The sequence below is a fragment of the Aspergillus bombycis genome (genome assembly GCF_001792695.1).
Source record: "Aspergillus bombycis strain NRRL26010 chromosome Unknown contig00004, whole genome shotgun sequence".
Taxonomy (NCBI): Eukaryota; Fungi; Ascomycota; class Eurotiomycetes; order Eurotiales; family Aspergillaceae; genus Aspergillus; species Aspergillus bombycis.
In genome coordinates, this window is record NW_019170006.1 from 449098 (window position 1) to 475137 (window position 26040).

At 48.1% G+C, this 26040-nt stretch overlaps 9 protein-coding genes across 9 annotated transcripts; 4 read left to right on the forward strand and 5 right to left on the reverse strand.

Moving 5' to 3' along the window:
* Positions 1-360: 360 nt before the first annotated feature.
* Positions 361-4533, reverse strand: ABOM_001187 (uncharacterized protein; the record flags this gene model as incomplete). The annotated part of the gene is made up of 5 exons (XM_022528317.1): positions 361-533; positions 585-1862; positions 2058-4091; positions 4162-4331; positions 4391-4533. The coding sequence occupies 5 exons, from the start codon at positions 4531-4533 to the stop codon at positions 361-363; spliced, it is 3798 nt and encodes a 1265-aa protein (XP_022393886.1).
* Positions 4534-4977: 444 nt separating this feature from the next.
* Positions 4978-6270, forward strand: cdc123 (cell proliferation protein CDC123; the record flags this gene model as incomplete). The annotated part of the gene is made up of 2 exons (XM_022528318.1): positions 4978-5105; positions 5157-6270. 2 exons carry the CDS (start codon positions 4978-4980, stop codon positions 6268-6270), a joined length of 1242 nt encoding a protein of 413 aa, XP_022393892.1.
* Positions 6271-6576: 306 nt separating this feature from the next.
* Positions 6577-7480, reverse strand: ABOM_001189 (dodecenoyl-CoA isomerase; the record flags this gene model as incomplete). Its single annotated transcript, XM_022528319.1, has 2 exons — positions 6577-7213; positions 7275-7480. Coding segments are annotated over 2 exons (843 nt in total), but the record flags the coding sequence as incomplete, so codon positions are not given.
* Positions 7481-8079: 599 nt separating this feature from the next.
* Positions 8080-8430, forward strand: ABOM_001190 (uncharacterized protein; the record flags this gene model as incomplete). Its single annotated transcript, XM_022528320.1, has 2 exons — positions 8080-8130; positions 8191-8430. The coding sequence occupies 2 exons, from the start codon at positions 8080-8082 to the stop codon at positions 8428-8430; spliced, it is 291 nt and encodes a 96-aa protein (XP_022393993.1).
* A 933-nt stretch (positions 8431-9363) lies between these two features.
* Positions 9364-9794, reverse strand: ABOM_001191 (serine palmitoyltransferase small subunit family protein; the record flags this gene model as incomplete). Its single annotated transcript, XM_022528321.1, has 2 exons — positions 9364-9611; positions 9677-9794. The coding sequence occupies 2 exons, from the start codon at positions 9792-9794 to the stop codon at positions 9364-9366; spliced, it is 366 nt and encodes a 121-aa protein (XP_022393994.1).
* A 1470-nt stretch (positions 9795-11264) lies between these two features.
* Positions 11265-11857, forward strand: ABOM_001192 (peptide chain release factor family protein; the record flags this gene model as incomplete). The annotated part of the gene is made up of 2 exons (XM_022528322.1): positions 11265-11450; positions 11507-11857. 2 exons carry the CDS (start codon positions 11265-11267, stop codon positions 11855-11857), a joined length of 537 nt encoding a protein of 178 aa, XP_022393991.1.
* A 345-nt stretch (positions 11858-12202) lies between these two features.
* ABOM_001193 (putative chromosome segregation protein Cse1) lies at positions 12203-15522 on the reverse strand (the record flags this gene model as incomplete). The annotated part of the gene is made up of 8 exons (XM_022528323.1): positions 12203-12647; positions 12706-12885; positions 12942-13222; positions 13303-13384; positions 13435-14759; positions 14849-15019; positions 15078-15388; positions 15453-15522. The coding sequence occupies 8 exons, from the start codon at positions 15520-15522 to the stop codon at positions 12203-12205; spliced, it is 2865 nt and encodes a 954-aa protein (XP_022393992.1).
* Positions 15523-16288: 766 nt separating this feature from the next.
* On the forward strand, positions 16289-21010 carry ABOM_001194 (putative GTPase activating protein (Tsc2); the record flags this gene model as incomplete). The annotated part of the gene is made up of 1 exon (XM_022528324.1): positions 16289-21010. One exon carries the CDS (start codon positions 16289-16291, stop codon positions 21008-21010), a length of 4722 nt encoding a protein of 1573 aa, XP_022394039.1.
* Positions 21011-22163: 1153 nt separating this feature from the next.
* ABOM_001195 (mannose-ethanolamine phosphotransferase GPI13) lies at positions 22164-25481 on the reverse strand (the record flags this gene model as incomplete). Its single annotated transcript, XM_022528325.1, has 2 exons — positions 22164-25155; positions 25234-25481. The coding sequence occupies 2 exons, from the start codon at positions 25479-25481 to the stop codon at positions 22164-22166; spliced, it is 3240 nt and encodes a 1079-aa protein (XP_022393997.1).
* Between the last annotated feature and the right edge of the window lie 559 nt (positions 25482-26040).

A 26040-nucleotide genomic window follows, 5' to 3' on the forward strand; every position in this document is an offset into this window, starting at 1 on the left:
TCTTGATGTGTTTATGTTAAAACAATAATATTATAAACGAATTCCATATACGATTTTTTCCCTCCCCTCTCCTTGGTGCAGACGTATTAAGCAACTTGGCAATGGTCAGTTTTAAATTTGAAGAGTCTTGGACATAAGGACATGTAGAGTGGGGCAGGTTATCTGCCATGAAGGAATGTAATTCAATGAAAGTCTATATATCTATATTCCATCTGGAAGCGTGACCCTGGGGTATCGAAGGTAAATGTAGCAAAGGGGTGAGTCCAGTGCGTCGAAGTAGTGAACAGCATAACAGTATATTTTACATGCAGTTACAAAGGAAAAGTAAAAATTACCAATGAGGTCATAAAACCGGCGTCCTCAGCCCAGAGATTCGGTGAGATGTACCTCTGGAACTGGCACGACAGAACCAATAATGGGTTCCTTCGCTGCCTGTTTCTCTGTAGCTTTTTTAGTCGATGCCTTTTTCTTCTTCTCAGCGGCATCCTGTGCCTTGCGTGACGAATAGAATTTAAGGAACGAAATGATCATGACTGTACCTGGTCAGTATTTAGATCATTTGACGAGAACATGAAGGGACATACAAGCGCTTGCGGCAATAGCGAATGCGGCCCTTCTCGTCAGAATCCAACGGAGACCCTCAATCTCACTTTTACCGTCACTGTTTAGAGAGACCGTGATCTTATAGTTAAGCTCCTGAACCGAGGTATCTATGCTCCGTTGTTGCTCCCGTGTCGTCATCTTATGGTCGTTGAACATCGCCTTAATATCATCTTTTAAACCGGCAAGCTCTTGATTCGTTCGCTGGGAGAGAATATCGGTCTCGTGTTGAAGCTGCGTCCGCGACGCACGCTGTCGCTGCATTTCGGAGTTCCGAGCGGTCTGCAAGGATGACTGGAGCTCCGAGCAAGCCGCCTTGAATAGATATGATTCGTTCTCAACATCAGACTTAGAAGTTAAGTTCTGCCTCGCCATATCGAGGTTGTTATGCAAGATATTCCGAACTGCTTTCATGATTGTGACAGACTGGTCTTCCGTAAAACCACCTGTGGAGAGGTCACGGACTAGGGAGTAGGTATCGAAATGATGGATATAGGGGGGCGGGGCCAAATGTGGTTTACCATTGGGAATCGCCGCACCGGATGGCATCAGATAGGATGAGGGAGAAGGCATATGAAGCACATCATCGAGGGGGTCTGGTCTATCTGGAGGCTCGTGTTGCTCTTCATGTCGCTCTTCCTCAGCATTCTCGGTTGGAGAGGCGGAGAGCGGCTCGACGTCGTGGCTTTCGCTTGCAGATTCCTCGTGTGGAGTGGGCTCATCCGATTGCTTCTTGTCGCTAGACTCCGAGGTCTCTTGGTCCTTCTCTTGGGAAGATACTTCCGGGATGTTACTCTTGGTATCCTTGGGGGGCAGTTTTTCGGGAGGGGCGGTGTTCGGCGGAGTGTTGGTATCTTTCGGCGCTTGCTGTGGTACTTGTGGATGATTCAATTCATCTTTAGGTCGTGATGGAGGTGGCAGGTTTGCCTCTGCAGCAGGCCCGTATCGTCGATGGTATGTTTCTTGAGCCTGCCGCCGAGTTGTATGAAAAGGAGCGTGGCCGTTCTTGGACGGGATCCGTACGGAGCGATGGGTAGCGGGTTCGCATGAACGCACGGCGCGCATCAAGTGCGGGTAGAGGAAGGGTAGCCTCGGGGTAGCCATGGCGAAGAGAATGATTATGGAGTTTGTCCAGGGAAAGACGGCGTTGGAAACATGGAGCAGGTGTGGCGGATGAATCATTCCGTTTTCCCGCGGCCAACTGATGCAGTACCCGGAAACGTGACGTGAGCGGTGAGAATCCCCCGCGGAAACCACTAAACCTGCCTGGGATTAGCGGATTACAGCCGCATCTTATTCTCATTAAGGTATCTGCCGCTTACTGCATCACAGACTAGCAGAGTCCAACTCCTCTTCCCCATATTCATTGTTCAATGCTATATACAAATGGACTTCTCTTGGTGTTATCTGCCTCGCTTTACCCTAGAATAGAACTACAGCAGGTTATTGCCCCCCACCAATTGCTAAAAGCCCGAACAACAGCTGGGTACGCTTCCAATACTCAGCAGCATTATGTTCCATGGTTCTGGCAATGTTATCCGCAGATCCAAGATCGCCGCGAAGCTTTTCTAGAACGTCCATTAGTAGATTCTGTCCGGAACCCTTCACTGCCAACGCATTGTTCAGGTAGGCAGTATCAAAATAGAGTTGAAGTTTCAGATCGTGGGCGTTTTGTGACTCGTTCACGTCTTCATCCTTTGCCCGCTCGTCTGCATCGCTGTTTTGGCCGTCCTGTTCACTGGGGGTTTTCCCGCCATCCAAATCGGTATTTTCTTTGCTTTTACCAGTTTCACAAGAATTCAGAGGTTCGATAGTCGAGGGGATAGTGTTTGAGAGCTCCCTTTGTAAGGTTCGCTTGAGAACTTGAACGGTTGTGACATCCCAAAGCCCCGGGCCGCAACGATCCATGGATCCTACAAGTCGACGTAGAAGCTTGAAAGTAGAGGGAGATGGTTGGATTGGAAGCTCAGGATCGCCTTCCCAAAGGCTTCGACCTGGAACCCGAGAACCCGGTTTGGCTCGCAAATTTGAAGAAGATGTCTGCGTAACCACCTCAGTGGCAAGCATTTCCTGCAACTGAGGCACAATATCTCTCGAGAAAGTAAATTCGTCGGTGATAAGTTGGCAGGGGAAGCCTCGCCGAACAAGTCTGATGAGTCTAAGAATAAATGCAGCCTTTTCACTATGATTCGTGTCTCCAAAGGCTTGGAAGGCATCGCCGAATGAAGATTGAAGATCATCAAAGGCTTCCCTAACAGCAGACTGAAGCGCGTCCTGTAGCAGTCGAGGGTCGTCTTCATTTAATGCCGCTGTGGTATCTAGGTCAAAGTCTTCATCCTCGCCCTCCTCGATGATGTCTTTCCACCGGATCTGCCGTAGTTCATCAATGGAATCTTTGGACTTTTCAATAGACATGAGCCAAGATTGATATCCCCTTAGCATATTAGAAACCTCTTCATCACGGCCAAGGAGTCTATCAGCGATGGCTGATTTGAAGGCGTCGGCGCCATTTGAGTAATCAGAGACCATCAGTTCATGATCCCAAAGTGACTGAGAGGTTACGTGGTCTGTATTGTCCCAAGCTGAGATCTTAGATGTGACATCCTGGCCAAATTTCGCCAACGACCTAGCCTGATCAGATAAGATATCCATCAGACGGTTATTAAAGATCCCTCGAACCCCTTCTAACACCTGAAGGGATGAATGTGTGATTGTTGAGGTCCAGGAGCGCAGCCAGAATTCCAAGGCCTTTTCTCGAAGCGCGAGTAACTTTGTGAAGTCTAGCCAGCTTGTCAAGTTCTTCTGACATCCTTGGACAAATTTCTCGAAGGCTTGCCTCGACCATTTTTTCAGTGTTTTCTCAACTTCAGATTTGGACAGCTCGCTCAGTTTGATCCAAGGTGTGAAGTTACTCATATCAGGTGGCACCCAGCGCCCCAAGACATCGAGATTAAGGTCGTCAAGATTGTGAATTTCCGGATCAGTCAGAATAGGCCGTGCTTTCAATTTGCCAAGAACATCTGATAGACGACGGGAAAGTAAGATCTTGGATATTTGAAGTGTACTAACGTATAGTCCCAAAGCCTTCAGAATATTTCCTCCTGATGGGTCGTCAAGCCCTAGCTGGCTCTCAATGACCTCCTCTCGTACCCTATGAAAGTGACGAATAGCATCCTCGGAGGAAGAGCTCGTAGCTAGGCAGTAAGAAGCTAGGACCTCAATAATATCATCCGCTGTTGATGAATCTGAGGCTAAGCACTTGTTGACTCTTCTCAAAAGGGTTTGCCTCAGTGAGGCTATTTGATTCCGTAAGCTTTCAAGAAATGGCGGCACGGTCTTTTGCTGAGACAGTGCTTTATGCAGGAGTCGAGAAACAACCACAAGCTTGGCTCCTAGGAGAAGAGAATCACGCCTCCTCAATAGACGAGATATAGCTGTCTCACAGCGGTGAAGCAAAGCAAGCTGGGCTCCAACGGCTCGTTTGGTTGCGCCTAAAACCTGATCAGTTCCCGAGCATGTGTTGGGGGTGGGGGGGGGGACCAAGTACGCGGTAATCTATACCTTTGTCGTGAACATCTCCCTTGATTTGACTGAAATGTGTAACTTTCTTCTCCATTAATCGTGGGTTGCATCTTCGTCCGATATCCGCCAGGGTCGTATCCACCTCCTGCATCTCGCGGTTCATCGATACGATCGTTTCGGCCGTTCCAACAAGCTCTCGATATCTCGTCCTGGATACGCGCCCAGAATTAGCTTTCGAATATGATCTGATTGGCATTTGCTGTCATACCCAACAAGAGCTCGGAGCTTCTCCTTATTGCTGGCGATGTCCCGGCGGAGCTCCTGTTCCACACGGCGCACAGTGGGAATTGGATACTGGAATGCATCCTGCCATGAATTCAAGCTCTGTGGATCTGGACCATCTGACGCCATTATGAAATAGGAAACAGGTGGAAGGCGAGAGTGGCCAACGGAGCGGAATGCTGCAACTTCGTGTTGTTACACAGGCAGTAATGACGCTTATGGCGTGTGCCTGAGGCAGCACGTGGCAGGAGCATACGAAGACATGCAATGTATCTCTGGAACAGCCACTCCAAGTATACACCGCCTACCTAAAGGAGGTCTTGTCCTAAGGTCTGGTACCTGACCAAAGGCGGTATGTAAAAGCATGGACCCTGTGATCGATTATTCTAGAAATTCACTGCGTGGAGCTGTAAACGTATTGTCATCTAGGTATTGACCATACTGCAAGAGGCAAGTTATTTGACTCATCCTGTGAAATAAAACCCCGCGGAATGACTTCCCTATCATTTTCTGCCCCCCACTTCTAGACACACTTTTGACATATTGAAGATCGCAACAGCTGCAGATAGTATAATGCCTCACTCTGACACTGAAGTGCCGCCTTCAGCGGAGGCCTCAACAGACCTGCCTCAACGGCTCCCCTTTCCTCCAGTCACTTACTCTCACATCTTGCACTGTTCTTATCATGACTGGCAACCTCGGTATGTTTTTTCACTCATCCATTACACACCGTACTCATAGGATTCTCCCAGCTACCGTGCGCTCACACCCAAATCGCGTCTTATCCCATTGACACTGCCTTTCGTCTCCTATCTCCGCGCGGACGGTATCGTATTGCCACCCGAAAATGTCACACCCACAGACGACGACAACCTAGACACGTATTCCGATGACGAGGCCGACGAACAACCAAACCCATCGACCGAATGGGAAGAAATCCACACCCAGATCAAGACGACAATCTCCGATCTTGGAGGTATCATAACCCCGAAGTTGAATTGGAGCGCCCCCAAGGATGCAACCTGGATGGCCGCGACAAACGATATGCAATGCCGCACACCAAACGACATCTACCTGCTCTTGAAAAGCAGTGACTTTATCAGCCATGATCTGGAGCTTCCCTTCGATGATTGTGTCCCAGAAACGCCGGATTCGACGACCACTCCGGACGTTCCATACCATCTCGTGCTTCGCAAATACGTCAACTTCAACCCGTCCCTTGAGTTTCGGTGCTTCGTGCGCGATCGCGTACTTCTCTGTATTTGTCAGCGGGACCAAAACCACTTTGACTTCCTCTTCCCTTTGCGCGAAACCCTCAGATCCCGAATTCAAGCATTCTTCGATGAGAAACTTAAAGATACATTCCCTGATCCTAGCTTTGTTTTCGATGTGTACATTCCTCCTCCGCACCAGCGTGTTTGGCTCATCGACATCAATCCATGGGCTGTGAGGACTGATCCATTGTTGTTCAGCTGGCTTGAGATCTTGAACATGAAAGACCCAATCGGAATCCAAGAAGAGGATGGCGCCGAAGAGCAGTTCGTCCGACTATCGCTTAATGGGAACACTGTCACTGATGTGGTGGGAACCGCTGAAGGATATGAATCGTCCGATACGGAGGATGACGCCGCTGATGAGGTAGACGAGGACTCCCCTTTCTTCCCCGAGTTCCGTCTCGTGAAGCGTGATGACCCGGAAGCCTATGCGTTTACCACACCACAGTACTCGGCACACAAACTGCCCAAGGAGGTGGTCGATGCCTCAATTTCCGGACCAGGTGGTATGAGTGAGTTCTTAGGCAAATGGCAGGATATTCTAGCCAAGCAGGCACAAGAGTCGGATACGGATAGTGATGGTGGACAATGACAGGCTTCTCAGCTTTATTGTAACGGAGTAATCGGGGATTAGACGGCGTTTATGAACTAACGGATAAGGAAAAAAGCAAAGGAGGGCTGTGTTTTTTCGAACGGACATATGATTATTCAATAGAACAAAGAAAAAGAGTTTTGCTTAATGGTAACCAAGTAAAGCTATTTCCACTGTAATCAAACATACCATTCAATAGGTAACGCATGCCATGTTCTTAATCTGGAAAGGTATATCTAATTTAACCCTGAGTCATACTTACAGGATACGACGAACGTCTCGAATCAGCCATAAACATCGAGTCCACTACAGCTTATGTTTCTTCTCTCCCGAAGCCAACCGCCTGAACTCCTCCTGAGGGATGCCTTTCAGGAACCTCTGCAACCCAGCAAACACTTCAAGGTAATTCTGACGGTCCAGAATCTCCCGCTCTGGCCTGCGGATCAACTCCTTAATCCCCAGGAGACTAGATTGGCTCAGGTGAGTACCAAGACGATCCTCAACTTCCTCGAGGACCTTCTCCAGGAAACCATCCGAATCGTCCTTCCTGCCCGACGGCGCAGAGATAACCTTGTTCACGAACCCAGTCGCCACAAGCTCCTCGCAGGTAATCTTCTTACTCATGATGAGCGCCTCATTAGCCTTGGAGATGCCAAGACGCTCAACAAGAGCGCGCGAAGAGCCGCCCTCAGCGACAAGACCAAGGGAGGAGAACGGGGTGAGCAGGAAGGTATGCGGCGCGGCGTAGATAAAGTCGGCCATGGCGATCAGTGCGGCGGAAAGACCGACTGCAGGGCCGTTGAGAGCAGCTACCAGGATTTTGGAGTGGTGGGCCACGGTATTCGTGATGTCGAGGTTGTTGACGACGAAGGATCGCGTGAGCTCGCGGCGGACATTGCTGCTCAGGTCGCCAGATGGCCGGGTCGAGGTAACATCTGCTCCGCTAAATTATGTTAGATCAATTGTGTCCTGGCCTGCGTTATGTAGGAGGACATGGTGCTTACGCTGAGAAAAATCGACCTTTGCCGGTTAGAATGGTGATGAAGATGTCCTCGCGCTTGTCGATCTCCCGGAGACGTTCCCCGAGTAGGTAATATAGGTCTTGGTTGAGGGCATTGAGCTTCTCCGGCCGGTTGAATGTGATGATTGCAATTCGGTCTTGGTAAGTGACTTTGACGAGGTCTTCGTTTGACATTGTGTTTATGGCTGACTAAAAGATTGTATGGGGAAGTAATAGTAGAAAGCGGATTAGAACTAGATATAGTAGTTTGCGTCAAGAGAATGTTCGATAGCTCAGTTGATGGTCGAGTGGAGCTGACTTCTTGATCGGCTTCTAATTATATATCTCATATATGTCAGATAAACAGTGATTATGAGGGGGAATTCCACTCGGCACGGAGGTATTCGACCAGCGATACCCCGTAGTCGATCCCCCTGCCGGCTATACTCTTACCGGCGCTCATAATTGCGGGGAGACCGAGGCGCCGAAGCCATGCACCGCGGCTTATTAGTTAATCACGTGACCCGTGTCAGGTGAACGGCACGTGGAGAGTTTGTCTCGTTTGCATAGTTGATCATCGGCAAGCCGGAGGCTCTGTAATGCATATCGTATGTTCGGTCATTCGTTGGTCCCTGGTTAATCTTTAAACAAAACAATTGCGCAGTTTTCTTGGTAGCGCCATAAAGCTTGAAACCCTGCTAGAAGAAAGGGAAACGCAAGCAACGAGAATCCGAGGGTAAAATCACGGGTTTTGCTCAGCACTTTTTCGCCTCTCACCCCCCCGCTGCATTTAAACACCACACCTCACTATGTCCAACATTCTCCAAAGATTACGAGGTGGAAACCTCGAGGTTTTCAAGGTATTTTCTTGATCAATTCAGTTGTCCGCTATCTCTGGAGCTTGACTCTGACCGTTTCAGTTCGGCATGTACGTTCTTTTCCCGATTGGATGGATGTATTATTTCGGAACAAACCTCGACGACCGCTTCAGTGTCCCCGGCTTCTGGCCTACTACCGAGCAGTCGCATAAGATTCCTCTCGAGAAGGAAGAAATTGACAAGGAACTTGCGCGAATGCGCATGGTGGATGCTGTTAGGCGAGAGAGGCGCCAACGGGAGGCCCAGGCCCAGGCTGAGAGTCAGGCACAGAATGCGGAGTGAAAATTCTGAAGATGATGGACTCGGGCTTACCGTAAAGTCCTGGGACTGCGTTGGTCGAGGTTAATGGGGGCGGGGGCTGCTTCTATACGAAAGGAAGCGCTGCCATTCCGCGGGGGCTAGTGGCATGGGAGCCCGACAAAAGGTTGGTGGAGTTATCATGTGGCAGTTGCACGTGTACTACTTTTATGTTGTTCTTGTTTAACACTCTTCTCTGGGCATGTTGGGAGTTGAATTCGGTTCTTAAATGGGCATCTAGTTTTGGTTACGAGTTTTATTTCGTCTGTATATTCTTTCGTTACGACATCAATTTACTCCACTGGTCTACAGGACCATGTCCTAGTATTGTTTGGTGGTTAAAGATAATGGTTACAGTCCTGGTATCAAATAGTACCAAGTAAACAGGCGCTTATAAAACTATTGTAACATGGGCGACTTGGGGCATAGAGTTATTATTTCCACAGCGATGGTATCTTGGGGGAAAGAATAAAGCTGACTTCGCTGCTAAGGGTATTTCATCGTAACAGTAATAATCAAGGCTTCACTGCTATGAATGTTCGGAGCCCTGAAGGCCAAATAGCAGAAAGAGCGAAGAATGCACACAAGAACTCCTAAGATGCGCCGGCCTGCTCAGGAACATATCGCCCAAACTCCGTATGAACAACGTCACAACGCCAACATGGAAAAGATGCGTCTAGAGATTGCAGGCAGTGCTGCCAAACCGAGACATCAATCCATGCTCAAGGACCAGAAATGCGTAAGAGGTGGAAGGTAGAAATTATTCCAAGGTATGTTGATAAGGGCATCACACAAGAGAAGGTGCCGATGGGATCACGCTTGAGTAATACAGAAACCGGATAGCCACAATCCGCCACGGCCCAGACAGGAGAAGGGAAAAAGGATAGGGCCGCCCGCCATTGCCAGTAGCCAAGAAACTTATAATTCGCGGATCGTATCGGTCGCAGCAGCAGCAGCATTATTTTTTGCTGTCTCATACATGACCTCTAGCGTCTGAGTACCCGTCTCGCGGAATACCGAGCTGATTGATGGCAAGGCGGAGGATATGAAGGGACGTTCGCCAGCCCAATAATAATAGAGGTGGCCGTAGATGGATCTGATATGATCGGGGAGGTAGACGTAAATAGCGGTGATGATCATTGAGATCAGGGTAAGGAGGAGGGAGTCTGTTTTAGTCTGTTAACGCGATTCCTTCGTTTTCCAATGGCCTTTTTCTCCAGAGTGAGCATACTAAAAATGAACTTTTCGGTTGGGGTGAGCATATATACAGCAAAAGTCACCTCATACTGATATATTTTCAACCGAATCCAACGGGCGAAAGAGGCTGGGATCCAGAGAAAGAGTGTCATGATCGCAATGCAGTGTTCGTTATTTGCGACGGAGGGATTGAGCGGGGAAAAAAGATGCCACTTCAGAAAAGTTGGAGTTTATGGGCCGAGTAGCAGAGGGCGCTTCTTGGTCGAATTTGCCCCTGAAAGTACGGACTCCTTTTCAACAAAAGAAAATGCCAGGGGGACGGGAAGTGAGGATCAGATTGAATTGAGGAAGTAACCACGTGGTATTTTGTTGTTGCCGGTGAGAAGCAATTGTTTGAGAAGATGATGGTTACCGGGCATGCATAACTATAATTATCCTTATGAACGTTCCGGGAAGGGACAGCAAAGTTGAAAAAGGTAAGATTGAAGAAAAGGAAGGGGGGAAAGAAAAAGAAAAACGAACAGATGTAGGTTTGATCGACAAAAAAGTACCTTGCCAGTCTACAGAAGCTAAAATGGATGAATAGCAAATAAAAAGGTTGTCAATGCGGGGGAGATAACAAAAAGGATGTTTAATTGCATGTCAAGATGCATTTTATTTTATTTTTTGTTCACTGCAACTGGAATGAATATGAAATTATGAAGGTTCCTTTTGACTAAGAATAGCTTTCAGTCCTTGACCAACAAACTTTCTCTTCCGGTTCCGAAGGCTGTTTCATGTTGGGGGGGAAATCCACCGACCGAGCCACAATCCATGCATTGGTGGCATCTGTAATTGGGCTCCACTTCAGGGTCCAGAGCACCCATTGAATCGACTTCTCTGTCTAGACCGTCCTCCACCACATGGAATGAAGGCAAACAAAGAGAAAAAAAAAACTTTTAAATGAAAGAAAGAAAGAAAGAAAGAAAGAAAGAAAGAAAGAAAGAAAGAAGTAGTGGGAAAGTATTTATCAAAGGAAAGGATGCTGAATAATTCCCCTAATAAGTCACGAGTTTAATTGCTCTTTCATTGTCTCTGAGCTGTGTGAACCTTGTTCAATTGTCAACACAGAGACCATTGTGTTAAAAAAAAAAAGAATATCTGATTGTCAGATTGAAAACCTTTTGAAACCCACCCGAGGCGTACGTCACCCTACGCTTGGCACATTTTTTAGGTAGTGATAGAGGGTTCAGCTTGATGATCCTGCACATCATTCGGGATAATTCATCAGCAAGTTCATCAGCTATGATGACTGTAGGGGAAGTAGGGACCAGTCACCTATGGTAGTACTACAGTAAGCAATGTTATGAGAAAAGTTCCCAAGGTGAGTAAATAGCATCCCGATCAATATCCCACCGTGGTATGATATTCGCTAGCGGCCTGAGGCACCCTTCACACTCGTACTCGTATCCTGCATCAGCTGATATCACACTAAATCATAATGGGACTAGTTCTTATGCGGATGCGCTGTGGTTACTACTAGTTAGTACTAGTAGTACTGTGGAAATCTCGAAGTGTATGTATTGTAACATGGTAATACTGGAACCTCTCGCAGGATGCCAAAACAGTAGCCATCATGAACCATGCGACTACTACGAACCCTCATCCCGCGTAATCTCGTCCCATATACCACACCAATCGCCCCTCTTAGATCCTTCACAACCACCGTCCACCTTACCGATAAGCCATTACCGCCCCGGTTAAAAATCCACGATGCCGATCTGACCATATCATATCTCAAGGGCACTGGCCCTGGAGGTCAAAAGATTGTACGCACTGACTCGATTTCTCATCCAAATCGGCGTTGGCTAATCGCAATCGGTAGAATAAAACCAATTCTGCCGTTCAACTCATCCACAAGCCTACTGGTCTCGTGGTGAAATCACAAGCCACTCGCTCCCGTTCCCAGAATGAGAAGATCGCGCGACAACTTCTCGCCGATAAAGTGGAGCAGTTAGAGAAAGGAGACCAGAGCCGTGCGGCGATCAAAGCTGATCGTGCTCGGAAGAAGAAGGCTAGTAAGGTGAAGAAGAGCCGGAGAAAGTATCGCGAACTGGAGAAGGGTCAGGAAGAAGTGCAAGAGCAGGAGGATCGTGATGGTGAAGAAGGCCATCAGGAGCTGGTCGGAGATGTGTCGTCAAAGAAAAACCCCGCAACCCAGGCGCAGGACAAATGATTTATCAAGATCATGACGGCACGGCCTACAGACTCATAGATATTCTTTCCCTGTCAGACCTTTCTACTCATCGTTGGTCTACGAGGTGAAAATCGATGTTCACAGTCAACAGGACGGTATTGTAAAGAATAATCTCGCGTGTAGAAGGGCGAGGGGCATTTTTGTCTCATCTAATAACATTTCGTAAAGGCATATTCGGTCTTTTTTCTCTTTTTATTAACTTTTTCTCTTTTGCTTCGAGGTATCAAGGCTAGTTTTCCTGGGCCGTTATAGCGCCGGTATCGACTACCTTAGGGCAGGGTAACAATAATTTCTCAGTGACTGCTTGGGACTTGCTGCACTTCCTCAGCCGATGTAGCTGCCGAGGACTGTCTTAGCTTCGTTGCTTAGACGCTCCTGTGCAAACCCAGAGATCCGTCCATTATACTTCTTGTCGGCTTCCTTCAGATATTGGCCAACCCAAGCCTTAAGGTCGGCTCCGGTCTCCGGCCACGGGTCCTTGGTCTGTGGTCGTACGGTGTTCAGAGCAGTGAACCCTACACCGAATGCCATATCTTCAACATCATGTTCAGCGATGATGTCGTCTTTGCTCGCTGGGAGGGGAGGAAGCTCAAGAAGCTTAAGCAAGGCCTCACATGTAAAGCCCCACCCCTTCTTGTACCGGCTCGCAAACGCATCGGAATTAGCGAGCGTCTTGGTGAATGACAGCACTGCAGTTTTGCGATCCAGCGGACGAGCAAGCTTCTGCGTATCAGGGAGAATTATGTTCAGATAGATCGGAGTGAACAGGCTTGATAAAGTCAGTATGGTGAAAGCGTTGAAAACCAACTTTCTTGGGGTTCACGTACTCAGACTGCACTTTATCTGTGACCTGAATGAAGAAATCGGCGCTGTAGCCCTTCTCATCGTGGGCAGAAATGAAATGGTAGAAACGGACAAATCTGCCTGTGAGAGTTTCTGTCTTCGAATTCTGGAGGCGAGTAAGAATGACTTGCATAATTGAGATAAAGTACTGCTCCAGCGCGTTTCTGTAGTAATGTTAATGAACCTGAAAGAAGTCGAACCCTTATGGCAGTTGACTTACGGAGGGAAATTGGCGACAACAGACTCTAATAAGTCAAAGCCATAACTTTCGTTCGCCTTAGTGGAAAGCAGTTTCTGGAAGATACCCAAGACATTCGAAAGCTGTTGATTCTCCAAGATATATTGAGAACCGCGGGCAATGACGGACGAGAGGAGTCGCACGAGTGCAGGGATATTGCCTTTCGACTCCCACATGACAGGCATCAAGATAGGGGCAACCAAATTCTGGTAGTAATTTGGCAGTGATCCCGAAGGGTTGGCTTCGAGAAGTGCCGCAAAGAGCTGGAAGATGTATGGCATGAATTCTAAACATATCTCAGTACTCAAGAACCAGGTGATCACCGAGTTATAGTCATCCTTACCTTGCACATCACCTTGAGTACTCCAGCGAAGGGAGGATATAAAGCTTGCTCAAGCTTATCAGGATTCGCCGGGGCAGCAAATCTATGATTGTTAGCAGATGCATAGTGCTAGAGTTTTCGGGGCCGACGTACCTGATAAAGGCACCCAGAGCTTCAAAGTGGAAGTAGTAGAATCTTGGGTTGCTCGGGTTCCTGCTGATGACCTCGGTGATGTTGATCAAATTTTGCAGAACAGAGTCTGTATGGGGCACTACATCCTCCTTGATAACAATGAGTACCCGCATAGCACATTTCATCAAGAACTCGTTCTCCTGCACTTTCTCGGGGGCCGGATCCTTCTGAATCAACGCAAAGATGTGCTCTAATAAATCCTTGGCCAGAGGCGTAATTGTGTTGGGCGCAATGATTGGCTGGCCCTGGTTATCTGTAAGGTAGAGTGCTCTTTCAACGGCAATTGCTGCATAACTGTAGACCACGTAGTTCGAAGAGCCCAGGTGATTGACCACTAAAGGAAGCACTTCTTGCCATTGCTCTTTAGTGATGATGCTCCTGAAAGTATACAAGTATTTGATTGCATCAACTTTGAGAATGGGATTCACATCATCCCCAGCCACTAGATCTGCAGCAAGATGTTTCTGGAGGTAATCAGTGATGCTGACCAACGAATTAGTTGCAGTCACTCCGTGGCTAGTGGTAGCAACACCCTTTGCTGCAATGGCAGAGAAGAGGTAAGTTGCGGTATCCTTAGCCTTCCAGTTGGAAGCCGGATCGCTGGTGTATTGAGCAAGGTGGCCTTCGGTGTAATGCAGAACAACCTTTGTTACGGAGCTTTCGAATTTCTCAGCCAACTTCCTCAGGAAATCGGTGGCAGCACGTCGTCTTGTCTCGCTATCTGATCCTTCAAGGTCTCGTCTGATAAACTCAATGGGTTCATCCTCAAATAACTCCTCATCTGACTCACGCAGACTCACGTTAGGCAGAATAACCTTTTCAATAACTTGGCTCAAAGTGTTCTCATCTTGGAAAAAGGCGGCCTGTTCAGGCATACCCGCAATTGAAGTCAGGAACTGCAGTGCCCTGCTGACCAAGATGTCGTACTTTGTTTCTTGGCCGATTGTAGCCAAGAAGCTCCAAGAACTACCAACAAACTGTTCGACGTGAGGCTTGAACTCATCCATATACTTTTGTACCCAGAGTGTGAGGACTTCAAAGATTCCAGCCCGCACAAATTCTAGTTGACCAGCCTCGGTGTCATCATCGGTATGAAGCAGCTGGTTGTCGTACGTGAGGTACTTGAGCAGAAGAGTAGCTATCCCTGAAATTTGCTCTTCGAACATCGGAGGAAGGTCGTGGCAAGAAAGATCATACAGAAGTTTGATCATCAAGTTGAATTGCGTGAATCCCTGGACAAGGTTGTCCTTATTGGTCTTGTTTTCTTCGAGATATAAGTCGAGGCCCTGTATAGGAGGATACGTATTAGTAACCACCGTTGATATATGTCATAGCCCCGCTCAATCGAACAGGAGTGCGATTTTAATAGTCATACCTCAAAGAGAGCCAAGAAAGGGTTCCCGAATTTATCTAGAACATGATTGATCTCTCTATAAAGATCATCGGATCGGAACAAGGGCCTCCATCGCTTGAAGATAGAATGGGCAACTTGTAGGACACCGTTGTTGACTGCAGGGTTTTTCGGTTGGAGTCTTGAGACGAGATCCTGCAGGTGTCAATAGAGGAAGGCAAACATACGCTGCTTTTGTACAATGAAAGCTTACATCCACTAGAGTATCCCATCGCTCCCAGAAGTCACTATCGGCGATGACACTCACAGCTTCTCCCAACTGAGTCTGTATGCCCGCAGGAACCGAGATCATCAGGCTGATCAGTTCCTGCTTTATGGTCGTCACCTCATCCAGTTGGAGCTTATAGTTTCCATCTTCGTCTGTGTAGTTTCGCTTGATAAAATTTTTGAAGCAAAGTGCACTGGCAAGACGGGTATTGTAGGGATAGGAACCGGACGCCGTGATTTGAAGGAGCTGCAAGGAATAGCCGGGCTTTTGTTCTTCCTGGCGCAGAGCAAGTTCGGCTAATAAGATCAGTCATTGGGTATTCATGAGAAATTTAACAGCATGAGAATATTCTGGGCTTACCTTGCTTATTTTGCCTTGGGTCCAAGCTTGCTTCCAGAAGCTGCGCAACAGCTCCAAGGTTGTCAGCCATATTGAAGCGGGTATATGTATGTGTAATACCGAAGATGTAGCCAGTGAGGTCGTATGAGAGTTAAAGAGAACTAAATTAAATGTGCGAAAGAGATATATATCGTAATGTGGGCAGAATCCCCAGAAACCACCCTTTTGTGAACGCTTTAAGAAAAAAAAGCCGTGAGCTTGATTCCAGGACGGGCAGTTTGTTTGGCGGGTTGCTTTGCAGTTTCCAGGCGGTGAGCAACATTGTCCGCGGGGTGATTCTGCCCATCAGGTGATTTCACGGATTAATCATATCCGAGCCTCCGCCAGATCATCATCATGGATGCTTGGAGGGGAAAGGTGTCTTGGCACACTTTCGTTCTGGAGATAACCTACTATCTCTAATTCTGTGCGCTTCCATGTCTTCTTAAGGATGTTTCTTTGACTTGCCTATAAACAGTTGTGCATGTTCTTACTTCACTCAGGGCCCCTAGCTTGGTATAGATTTATGCTTGTTCAATTAAGACCCAGACCATTCCAACCTCCTCCTATCCGCCTTATCTGAGTCAAGCTTCATGTTCCTACCAGGTCTCCTGATGCTGTGAACCTCTTCATGTGATCTGTCAATGGTACGTAAACCTCCACCTTGTGTACTTCAGTGATGTCACAGTTGGGATTGGTCAGCTGGATATTGTAAAGTGTGAACTCCGGTCAGGTTCTTGCTCTTGCTGATTCATGGATCTTCAGATATAAATTCGGTTGACTTAGGCCTATATCCATACTCCCGTCCGCTAGGACGTATGTCTTCTGACGATGCTTCATCACCTTCCAATTACAAACACGCAGCATCCAGTTTCGCAGACGTTTTCAGAACATTAGGCGTTGCCCGTTCAAAATCGCTTTCGCCAATCTCAGTGAGAGAGACCAGTGATACATTGTCGCAGGCGTCGGATGGACATAGGAATAGCTGGATTGCTCTTGGGCTTGAATCAATGCATCGCGGCAGTGTTGTTTCCAGCTCTTCAGACGCTTCTGGTGCGCCAGATTTCGAGACGTCTATAAGGAACTTGGCTCAGAAACAAAACTTAGCTCATGCGATCGACGAGGCAGAGCAGGTGTCAAAGTCACTTCACTGGTTTACTTCCGAGCAATCTCTAGCTCTGTGGGAGGCTGGCTCTCATCTGATTCACCATGCGACCTCTCCGGAAGCCCGGAGAAGTGGCTCGCTATTAATGGAAGCTATCGCAGCGCGCCAAGACCTATCTCCAGCTGCAAGAAGAGCGGTCTTTGAGTTGATATCATGTCCCTCAGAGTCCGACGTAGTGCCTGCGCGTGTAGTCTCGCTGATCTCCCTTTCCGATCATGGAAGAAAATTAGAGTTCGCTTCTTCATCCATTATTCCGATCATCTCATCATGTGTGGTCCCGCTCTATGAACTGATTTCAACCGCTCGACTAAAAGCGAGAAAAGCCAAAGTCTCGAAACCTAATGGACTGGCCTATGACGATGCAGTCCTAGATGACTTGCTGCAGTTTGCTGTTGACTTAATCACTCTGCAAAGGAAACCCCCAAACAGCGAAGAGATTCGATCGTTGCTATATCAACTCTTTATTATCTGCAAGAAGACAAGCGTTGCAGCCGACATCAAAAACTCTTTGGCTGTGTTTGAGGCTATAATCCTCTATTCGGACGTCCCGGATGAGAGCTTCGTTCCAATGCTAGAGGTGCTATGCAACATCTATGCCTCGGTCAAGTCGCTGTCTGGCCCCACGTCACGGACCGTGCGTAATCTCGCCAGGTCAAGGAGGCAGGATGAAATGGTGAATAGTCTCTATGGGTTTTTATTTGGATCTTCTGAAGAGCAAGGGCGAAGCCTGAACATTCTACGTGGAACCGTCCACGTATTTACTGATCTTATCCGTGCGTATGGTCAGGATGGCATGCCTCGGCTTCAATTTGAGCAGTTGATGGACTCTCTATTAGTTGTCCTAAAAAAGGATGATGGCAAGCTAGAAGCAGACGTTTTGGATCTGTGCCTGAATGTTCTTGAAGGCGACTTTTTCCACGTGGCTCTAGAAAGAGATTGGTCGGTTTTCATCAACATAATCGTCTCATGTTCGCTCAGAGCCGTTGAGGAATCTGGAGAGTGTTCAGCGTCAAGCTCCAGTTCACAGCTATCATACCCAAGAGGAAGTGTGTTGGATGATACAAGGTCCAGCATTTTAGCCAACGTTATTCAAATCGCCTCCGCCTTAGAGACAGTTTGGGAGCGCATGAACCGACAGCAAAGGCTGGAAGCCACACGCTTCCTGATGAGCGTCTGTCAACATGTTGAGCCTCCCCAGGCTGAGCTTATCCTGAATACAATGAGGGGTGAAAAACTTTGCTTCCCTGAGAACCCCGATTGGATACGGCATTGTCAGAGGTTGATCCGCTGTTTCGTTCGATCTCGCACTAAGCCATCAGAGATTCGCATCCTAGCTTTGGATACAGTGAAGGAAGCTTTCACGAACTACGATAATTTGTCCCAATTTCGAGCGCATGGGCTTCTTAATTCCATGCTGGAAAACTTCTCTGATGAGGATGATATTTTGTTCCTGGAGTCACTCGTATCGTTTGTTGTCGATACTTCTATCCTTGTTGACGACGAAACTTCCTTCGTATTTTTAGTAGACACTCTGGGTTCGCCAATGAACAAGGATCTGAGCAAAGACGGACCGCATGGCGCGGAGTCGCCAACATTAGTCTCCCCGCATTCCCCATCGACTGGCAGCATGTTGGAGTCATCTTTAGCCAACGTTTGTGCCGTTGGCTTGGTCAAGGTGTTTCTTCGTTCTTTGAACTTGTCGGCGAGCAAAGCAATTTTGGTTTTCGAGGCGCTTCTGAAGATAGCTCAGGCCTCGGAGAGACCAGTAGACTCTCGCTTAACAGTGCTCAAGGTGTTATTTAGGCTCCGGTGTGACTCTTCAGGGTCTATCGCAGTCCTGTCTGTTTCCGAGAATGACTTCTTGATGAACGTTTCTGCTCGAAATGCTGATTCCGGGCCCAAGCCACACGCTACTGCCGATGACCACACAGGAGACTACAGTGCAGATAATGATAACCAACGGGCATCGATTTCCGGTAAACTATCAACGAAAGACAGTGCTAGTATTTCCTCAAAGTCTTCTGGGCGAAATGCAGGTATCCCTCTACGTGCGCCAAAGTTGACACCACCAGTCTGGACACATACCTCTTCCCAGGTGCTTCCTGAACAACCACCCGATGAATCAAGCCCGTTTGTATATGCTTATACAACATCAGACACATCACAGCATCTAGAATCGGATCCAGCGCAGAAGGTTACATTGAAAGCCAACATGTGGTTAGAAACCGTCATCTCGCTGTTGCATCGCGATACCAACTGGGAAATTTACAGTTATGTTCTCACTCATCTCGCACCACAACTTCGCAACAGAGATTTCTTTAATAATGCGGTTCCTCAAGTCAAGCTGTTGCGTAGCATACTGTGTGACCAGGTCAAGAACGATTCCTTCCGTGAACCCCCAGTATCGACTGGCGTGAAAAAGACTGATGTAGCGGGATATATATTCGACACCCTGTGCGTACTAATTGGCTATCATGAGTTCTTCGCTAAAAGCGAAGAAGACGAACTTGTGCGTTCGTTTATGATGGGTATCATTGGATCCTGGGGAGGTACTTCTCGTGGATGCATTCACGCCCTCTCCGTCTGCTGTCATGAAATCCCACTTTCTGTGACAAAATCATTGAACGGAATCCTTGACAAGATGTCTAAAGTGATCACATTGGCCAACCTCGCAGTACATATCCTGGAATTCCTTGCATTACTCGCACGATTACCTGACGTTTATATCAATTTACGAGAAGAAGAGATTCGTACTGTCTTCGGCATTTGTATTCGCTTTCTACAGACTTCTAGAGAACAGCGCTTCAAAGCTTCGGAGTCAACAAACCGGAACCCTCAGGTGTCTGCGAAACTCGGAAGTGGCGTGCGAGAGACGGCTGCTCTTCCTGCCGAGATGTCGGACCCATCTCTTCAGGACGGAATGTCAAGATATATTTATACTCTGACGCACCACGTGATGGTGTTTTGGTTCCTATCGTTAAAGTTACAAGACCGGGCGAAGCATGTCAATTGGATCACCAGCAGGCTTATATTTAAGGATGAACACGGAAAAGAGATGGTCGAAGAACAGAGTCAAGTTTTTCTTGACTTGATGCAAAGAGTTGCTTTTACCGATTTGGGCGAAACTATTCCATATGCAACATTCCCCCCGACCCCGGCGGATGGCCCTGTATCAAAGAAGTCATGGGTCGTGGGCATGAGCATAGTCACTGTGGAAATAGCTGGAGTGTCTGGCCTAACTCAAATCACGAAAAGGCAAGCATCAGGAACTACGTATGCTATGTACCAGCAACGGACTGCTCCTGTCCTTCCACATCAGGTTCCTCCAACACCCGATGCTCATCTGCATGGTGACGGCATGCGCACTGCTGTCCTTCCTAGTCACGTCATGCTTCAGCTAACAACTACAGCCTTCCCTACGCCTACTGCGATGCAGCCAATTCCCCTGCCCGAGGATGACATCACTCGTCGGGCACTGAGCACCTTCGACCGTAATGATATTGTGGATGGACACAAGATCGGCGTCATCTACATTGATGATGTGCAGACGACAGAGGCGGATATTCTTTCCAATACCAGTGGTAGTCCCGACTATGAGTACTTCTTGTCAAGACTTGGAACGAAAGTTCCACTCAGAGGTGCTCAATTCAATACACAGGGGTTGCATCCTGATATAGACGGAGAATCTACCTACGCCTGGCGTGACCGAGTCACGGAAATCGTTTACCATGTAGTAACAATGATGCCTACCAATTTCGATAACGACCCTTCCTGCATCAACAAGAAACGCCACATAGGAAATGATTTTGTCAACATCATTTTCAACCGATCAAACATTCCGTTCAACTTTGATACAATTCCATCACAATTCAATTTCGTGAATATCGTTATTAGTCCTGTGTGCCGTATCGCGAGTGGGTTTGAGCCTGCAAACATGGACCCGGAAGGCTACGAGAAGCTCTTTTACCACGTCCAGGTAATGAGCAAACCCGGCTTTCCAGAGATATCACCTGCTGCCGCGCCCAAGATAATCTCTGGAAAGAATCTGGCCGCCTTTGTGCGCTTTCTTGCCCTAAATGCTTCGGTTTTTTCGCTAGTGTGGAACAGTCAGGGGGGCGAGCATATTTCCTCATGGCGAAACCGGTTACGAGAGATCAAAAGACTTCGGGAGCGAGCCTTAGGTTCTCAAAATCAGACCTCTGATACCGCAGAGGGCGCTTATCCAGGCCAACGCCGCAACACGAAGGCTAACATATTCTCCGAAGAACTGCCATCACGTAGTGCCCCGGCACAGTCAGATTTTGCTACCGACTGGAATGCGTCTGCGGATGCCAATATCCTCCAAAACTTGGATTTCTCTCGATGGGGACGGTGAAAAAACTTTCACTGTCTACTTTTGAGGTTGAAGTACTACATGGAGCTCTTGATCTGGCAATCTTCGGTGTTGGATGAACGAAAGTAAAGGGTGGCGGGGAAAAAGAGGGAAGGGACACCGCCATGACACTCTACCTATATTCTCATTTATGATTTCTTTACCATGATGGATTAATGTACATTTCCAGTTATTCAGCCTGTGTCAATACCCCTTTGTCTTTCTGTGCCAAAAAAAAAAGTTATCTCGTTTTGTTACCATCCCCGCTCAATCTCAACCCTCTACCGGTGTGATTCTCCTGGGTACTGGATCCAGTATGAATTTATTGCACTTCTCCGAGGCTCCATACGGTGGTTGGGAAAAATATGCTTTGCTATGGATATAAATAAAACAAGCACTGGCAGCTGCTGGCAGCGGGAAATAAAAAGTCCTTGATAGAGTTTCGATTGTTGTTGGCACTCAGGTTTTTATCACCGATGTCTGCCATGTACTGTAGAAGAGTTGGACATGGCGAATTTATTTTTTCTTTTTTTTTTTTTTAAAAAAAAAAGCCCCCAACAAATATCTTCTTTCTGATCGCTCCCGTGGAGGATTGATAACATATATGATCGCTACCACCTACATCAATTAAATCAATAACTGTCTGGTCTCCAGTACCGACTGTTATTGCCTTACTATCTATTGTTTTCTCGAATGCCCTTGATCCATGGTACGCCCATATAAACAAGTACAATACCACAGTAGAACTGTTCGGTTCCAGGCTCGACAACCATGACATGTAGAACTGTTTGAACGTCATTTTATTAATTTTTGGTTTCAGTCGATATATCAGTACATCGTTCATATATTAGGAATCAAAATACAGAAGTAGAACAGCAAAAACCCCCCAGTCCTATTTAACCGTCCCCGATCCATATCAAAAGAATATACATAACTAAATGACTAATACATACAAGGAACAAGGCCCTCGCGGAGGTCGGTCTAGTGTCGACCTCAAATCGGCGAGGACAGCATGATGTGGTGTGTGATATATGCGAGGCGAGGTCGTCTGTGAAAGTCTGTTGGGTGGGGAATTTTTCTGTTCTTGTTTTGTCTCTTTCCTTTCTCAGAGCGCCCTGTCTCAATGTAGAACCAGTCGTTGGGTCTCTTGCACAGCTTACCATCCGAAAATTTCGCCCACACTCAGCATGCTCCAGCGGACGCCAGCGACGGAGAATAAGATGAGAACAATGTCCACAACACCTAGGACGGCGGCGCCCATCATGAAGCGAGGGCTGAAAATGCGATAGAGCATGAGGTGGCGGCGTAAATGGCCGGCCCACATCGTAGTTGCGAGATTGATGGTGGCGAAATAGAGCATATAAGTGCAAGCCGCCTGCACTACGTCTGAGAGGATCTTAGTGGCAGGGTTGTTGGGCTTCGACAAGGTAGACCTTGATTGGTCATGAAGCTGCAAAGGCCGCTTCCAGAGAACGGTGAGAGGAACAGCAACAGCTGTAAGAATTTGGGGACCAAAGGTGTTCAGAACCACTAGGATCGGAGACCAGGGGTATTTGACTGAGGATAGGGGTATAAAGGCAGTTTCCCACTGTATGCTGCTCAAAACTGCTTGGTGGCCTGTCTTGAAAAAGTAGAAGGAACCGAGAAGTGCCAGAACAATTGGTCCAATGGCTGAGTTACCCAATACCAGTGCATTCGTGTCAAGGATTTCAAGCAAAGATAAGATTTGCCACAGCAGCAGACCCATGGTACCCTGGCCCATAGGTTTCTGCATTAGAACAATGGCCAAGCAGAAATTGACGACAAGAAGGAAGAACCGGGTCCCGTAGATGTTGCCAAAGCCCAGAATAGTAACGGTTGTCCTTCCCGGCTGCGGTGGGGAGGAAGTCGACTTCTGTTTACCCTCGGAGTCAGCACTGCCTTGTGTGACGCTGATGCTAACACATGGCTTCGAGTATACAAATGCCGTTGTACCAACAGCAAAGGCGAGGCCAAGGATAAGCTGAGCGAGAAGCACTCGAATCGTCTTCAATGTTTCCTTGCTCAAAGAGAGCCATTCACCATCATCCGCACCTTCGAGCATCCAGAAGATAGAAGTCAAAAGTAACCCTAGCCGAAAGCCATACCCGACCCACAAAGTAGCAGCTCCTTCGTAAGACTTCGACCCGGCGTAGAATGATTTTACAACTGCGGGTAGAATGAGTGTCACGAGGAAAGGTATGGCGAGTTGCCACGGGGCAGATGTAGAGGATGTTGCGGATGCATAATAGGTCGAACGACAGAATGGCATCTGCTCCTCACGGCAGAGGCGAGAGAACGATGCTACTCTTCCTAAGATGACAAATAGTATTGAATGATAGACTCCCAAGACCCTGTCGGCTGTCGACTTTTGGCGCATCGAGGATACGCCAGCGACGACACCAAAGGTGGAAAGGAAAAACAATAGAATCTCATCCTCCCAGATGGTGTAGGAATTGGAAGCAAAACCGACCGACTGAGTCACGGTGAACATTACAGCGAGCCAACCCCACAAGGAGTTGGGGATGGGCAAGCTCAAATGGCCAGGCTTCACGAAAATCACCCATGAGGCGCCAAGTATACTCCCGACGGCGGCCCATAAAGCGGATGACTCTGTTATTGGCATATCTGCCACACCACTGAATGTCAAGCAACCACCGACCACAGCACCCAAGCCCGAACTTACGCCAACAGCAGAAAGCAGCGGAGTTGTGAGCTCTGTGCGGTCCGATCTAATACCACGAGCATAAAATACCAACAGTACAAGTCCTGCGAAGAGTATTCCCACGCCCTGTATCATGCTCGGGACATCAAATTTAGCCCACAACGCACGGCATATATCGAGAGTGTGGCGCTGGTATTCCCTATATGACTGGTAGACGAACTGCATGGCCTCTGTGTTCGACTTGCCGCGCTTTGAGGACTTTTGCCAGGCATCTTCCGCTGTCTCCCAGAAGCTTAACGACCGGAACTCCTGGCCATCATCAGCCCCCCGCGTTATTGCGTACTCGTGCTGATACCTCTTAATTTGAGCAGATGTCAAACGATTGACAGCAACCAGATTCTTCCAATCTTTTCCCCCAGGTCCTGCGAAAGCCTCCTCAATTGGTGACCCAAGGTTGTTAAAAGGGATCGGCAACCCGAGAAGCAATGACAGCGTCGGCACAAGGTCGATCTGAGGAACAGATCGCTCGCGCGCAGTCTTCGGCGGCACGGCAGTATCGGGGCTGGTGCGACCAAAGAAACTTCTCTTCGAATACATCCATAGAGCAGCGTCCACTTCGTCATTCGATTCACCTCCATGATCACCTTTCGAATCCATACCATGGTCACCCATGACAACCAAGAGAGTGTTGTCATCAACCTTTGCAATAAGATCTCGGATGACCTGATCCATTTGCCTCAACTTTGCACCCATGGCTGGATGATTGGGACCATAACGGTGGCCGGCATGATCAACCCCGAGGTAATGGCCAAATATAACATCCCATTTTGTGGCGTTCTTCGGGTGTAAGAGGGGGAACAAATGATCATTTACGCCATTGTCAACTGTGTGCAAATCCCACACATTAAAAGAATCGAATGGCCGCGTCAATTCGGGATCAAAGTAGTCAGGGAATAGACTGTGCCAGGTATCATCGCCGAGGTGCACCAGATTCTTTCCTGCGCTACGCAACTGAGCGACTAGGTTGTCCTCGTCGATTGCCGTTCCAGCGAAGTTAGAGCCTGCGTCTACGAAAGTCGGCAGGGTCCCAGTTGTCAATCCTTTGAGGCGCTGTAGCGTCGTGGTAGGTGGATCCGCAATGAAAGGCAATAAGAAAGCGTTTTCTGGGGTATTGACGGCAGTCTCGTACAAGACGGGTATATTATCGTGGAACAATTGGGAGGTTTCATCCTCCGCTGTTGACGCGAATGGGACGGTAAAATCGTACCTCAGAGCATCTACGACAATCACAATGGCCTTCTCGAATGACTTTTGGTGCCAGCATCCTTCGTTTTTCTTGCCGACTGCCGAATGCGACGTTGCATCTCCGAACGGAAGTACATCGCAAGACGACTTGTTCTCCAAGACCATCCGAGTCAGCAAAAATCCTTTGGTAAAGAAAAATATTCCAACGACATGGAGGAGCCTGTAGTTCATTATTCCGCATTAGAATTTTCAGCTCTAAGGTAAAAGAACGCTTGCGACCATTGAAAGGCAAGCTCACAGTATCCAGCCAAGCACACCCAGTGAGCCCAAGTGCCTGAGTTTGAATTCCCGTTCCAAGCTATCATCGACACTCTCTTGCCCATTGTTCCCTTTCCCTAGCCGGGACTGCCTCCCTGTCAGTGCCTTCGGTACCGGGGGTTTCTGCGTATCGTTGCGTTCCGAGGGCCGTGGGGGCGACGCGGTGGTCTGCAAGCCAGTGAGGTCGGATCTATCAGATCCCGACCCCAGACTTATTCCGGATGCCATCACGGGTTGGAGGTTACCGAGTCTGTCGAGGCCGTATTCATCTAAAGCGACCAGGAGGTGAGTTGCCTTTCACGGCAGCGCAACCGCTCGCTGCGGGTGAACAAGTCGGTAGGTTTAGCGTTTGCTCACACAGAAGCTGATGCAAGATAGGGGGTGTCAAAGAATTTTAGAAATTGAAACTAGACACATTGAAATTGAAAAGGGAGTGGGGAAGGTGTGGCTATCCCTTAGTCGTCTTTCTTTCGGTCCAAAATTTTCAAAGCTGTGGACGGCCTCGTGGTGAATTGGATCACTGAGCAGACATGATCACCACAAAGACTCAATCGCAGACATGTAACATGAACACGAATAAGTAAGAATTGCAAGTTGCTTTCGCAAAAGCCCGAGAGATGAGACTCGGGGCAGGGACGCGCACGATACAACGAGCCCTTTCGCACATCCCAAATCTTCCCCCCGTGACGTCGGGCAATCGGCGCTTTCGGGACGCCAACTTGAGAAATCTCTCACTACCATTGGTCGGCACGGTTCGGAACATCCAGAACCCTGAAGGTTGGTGGGG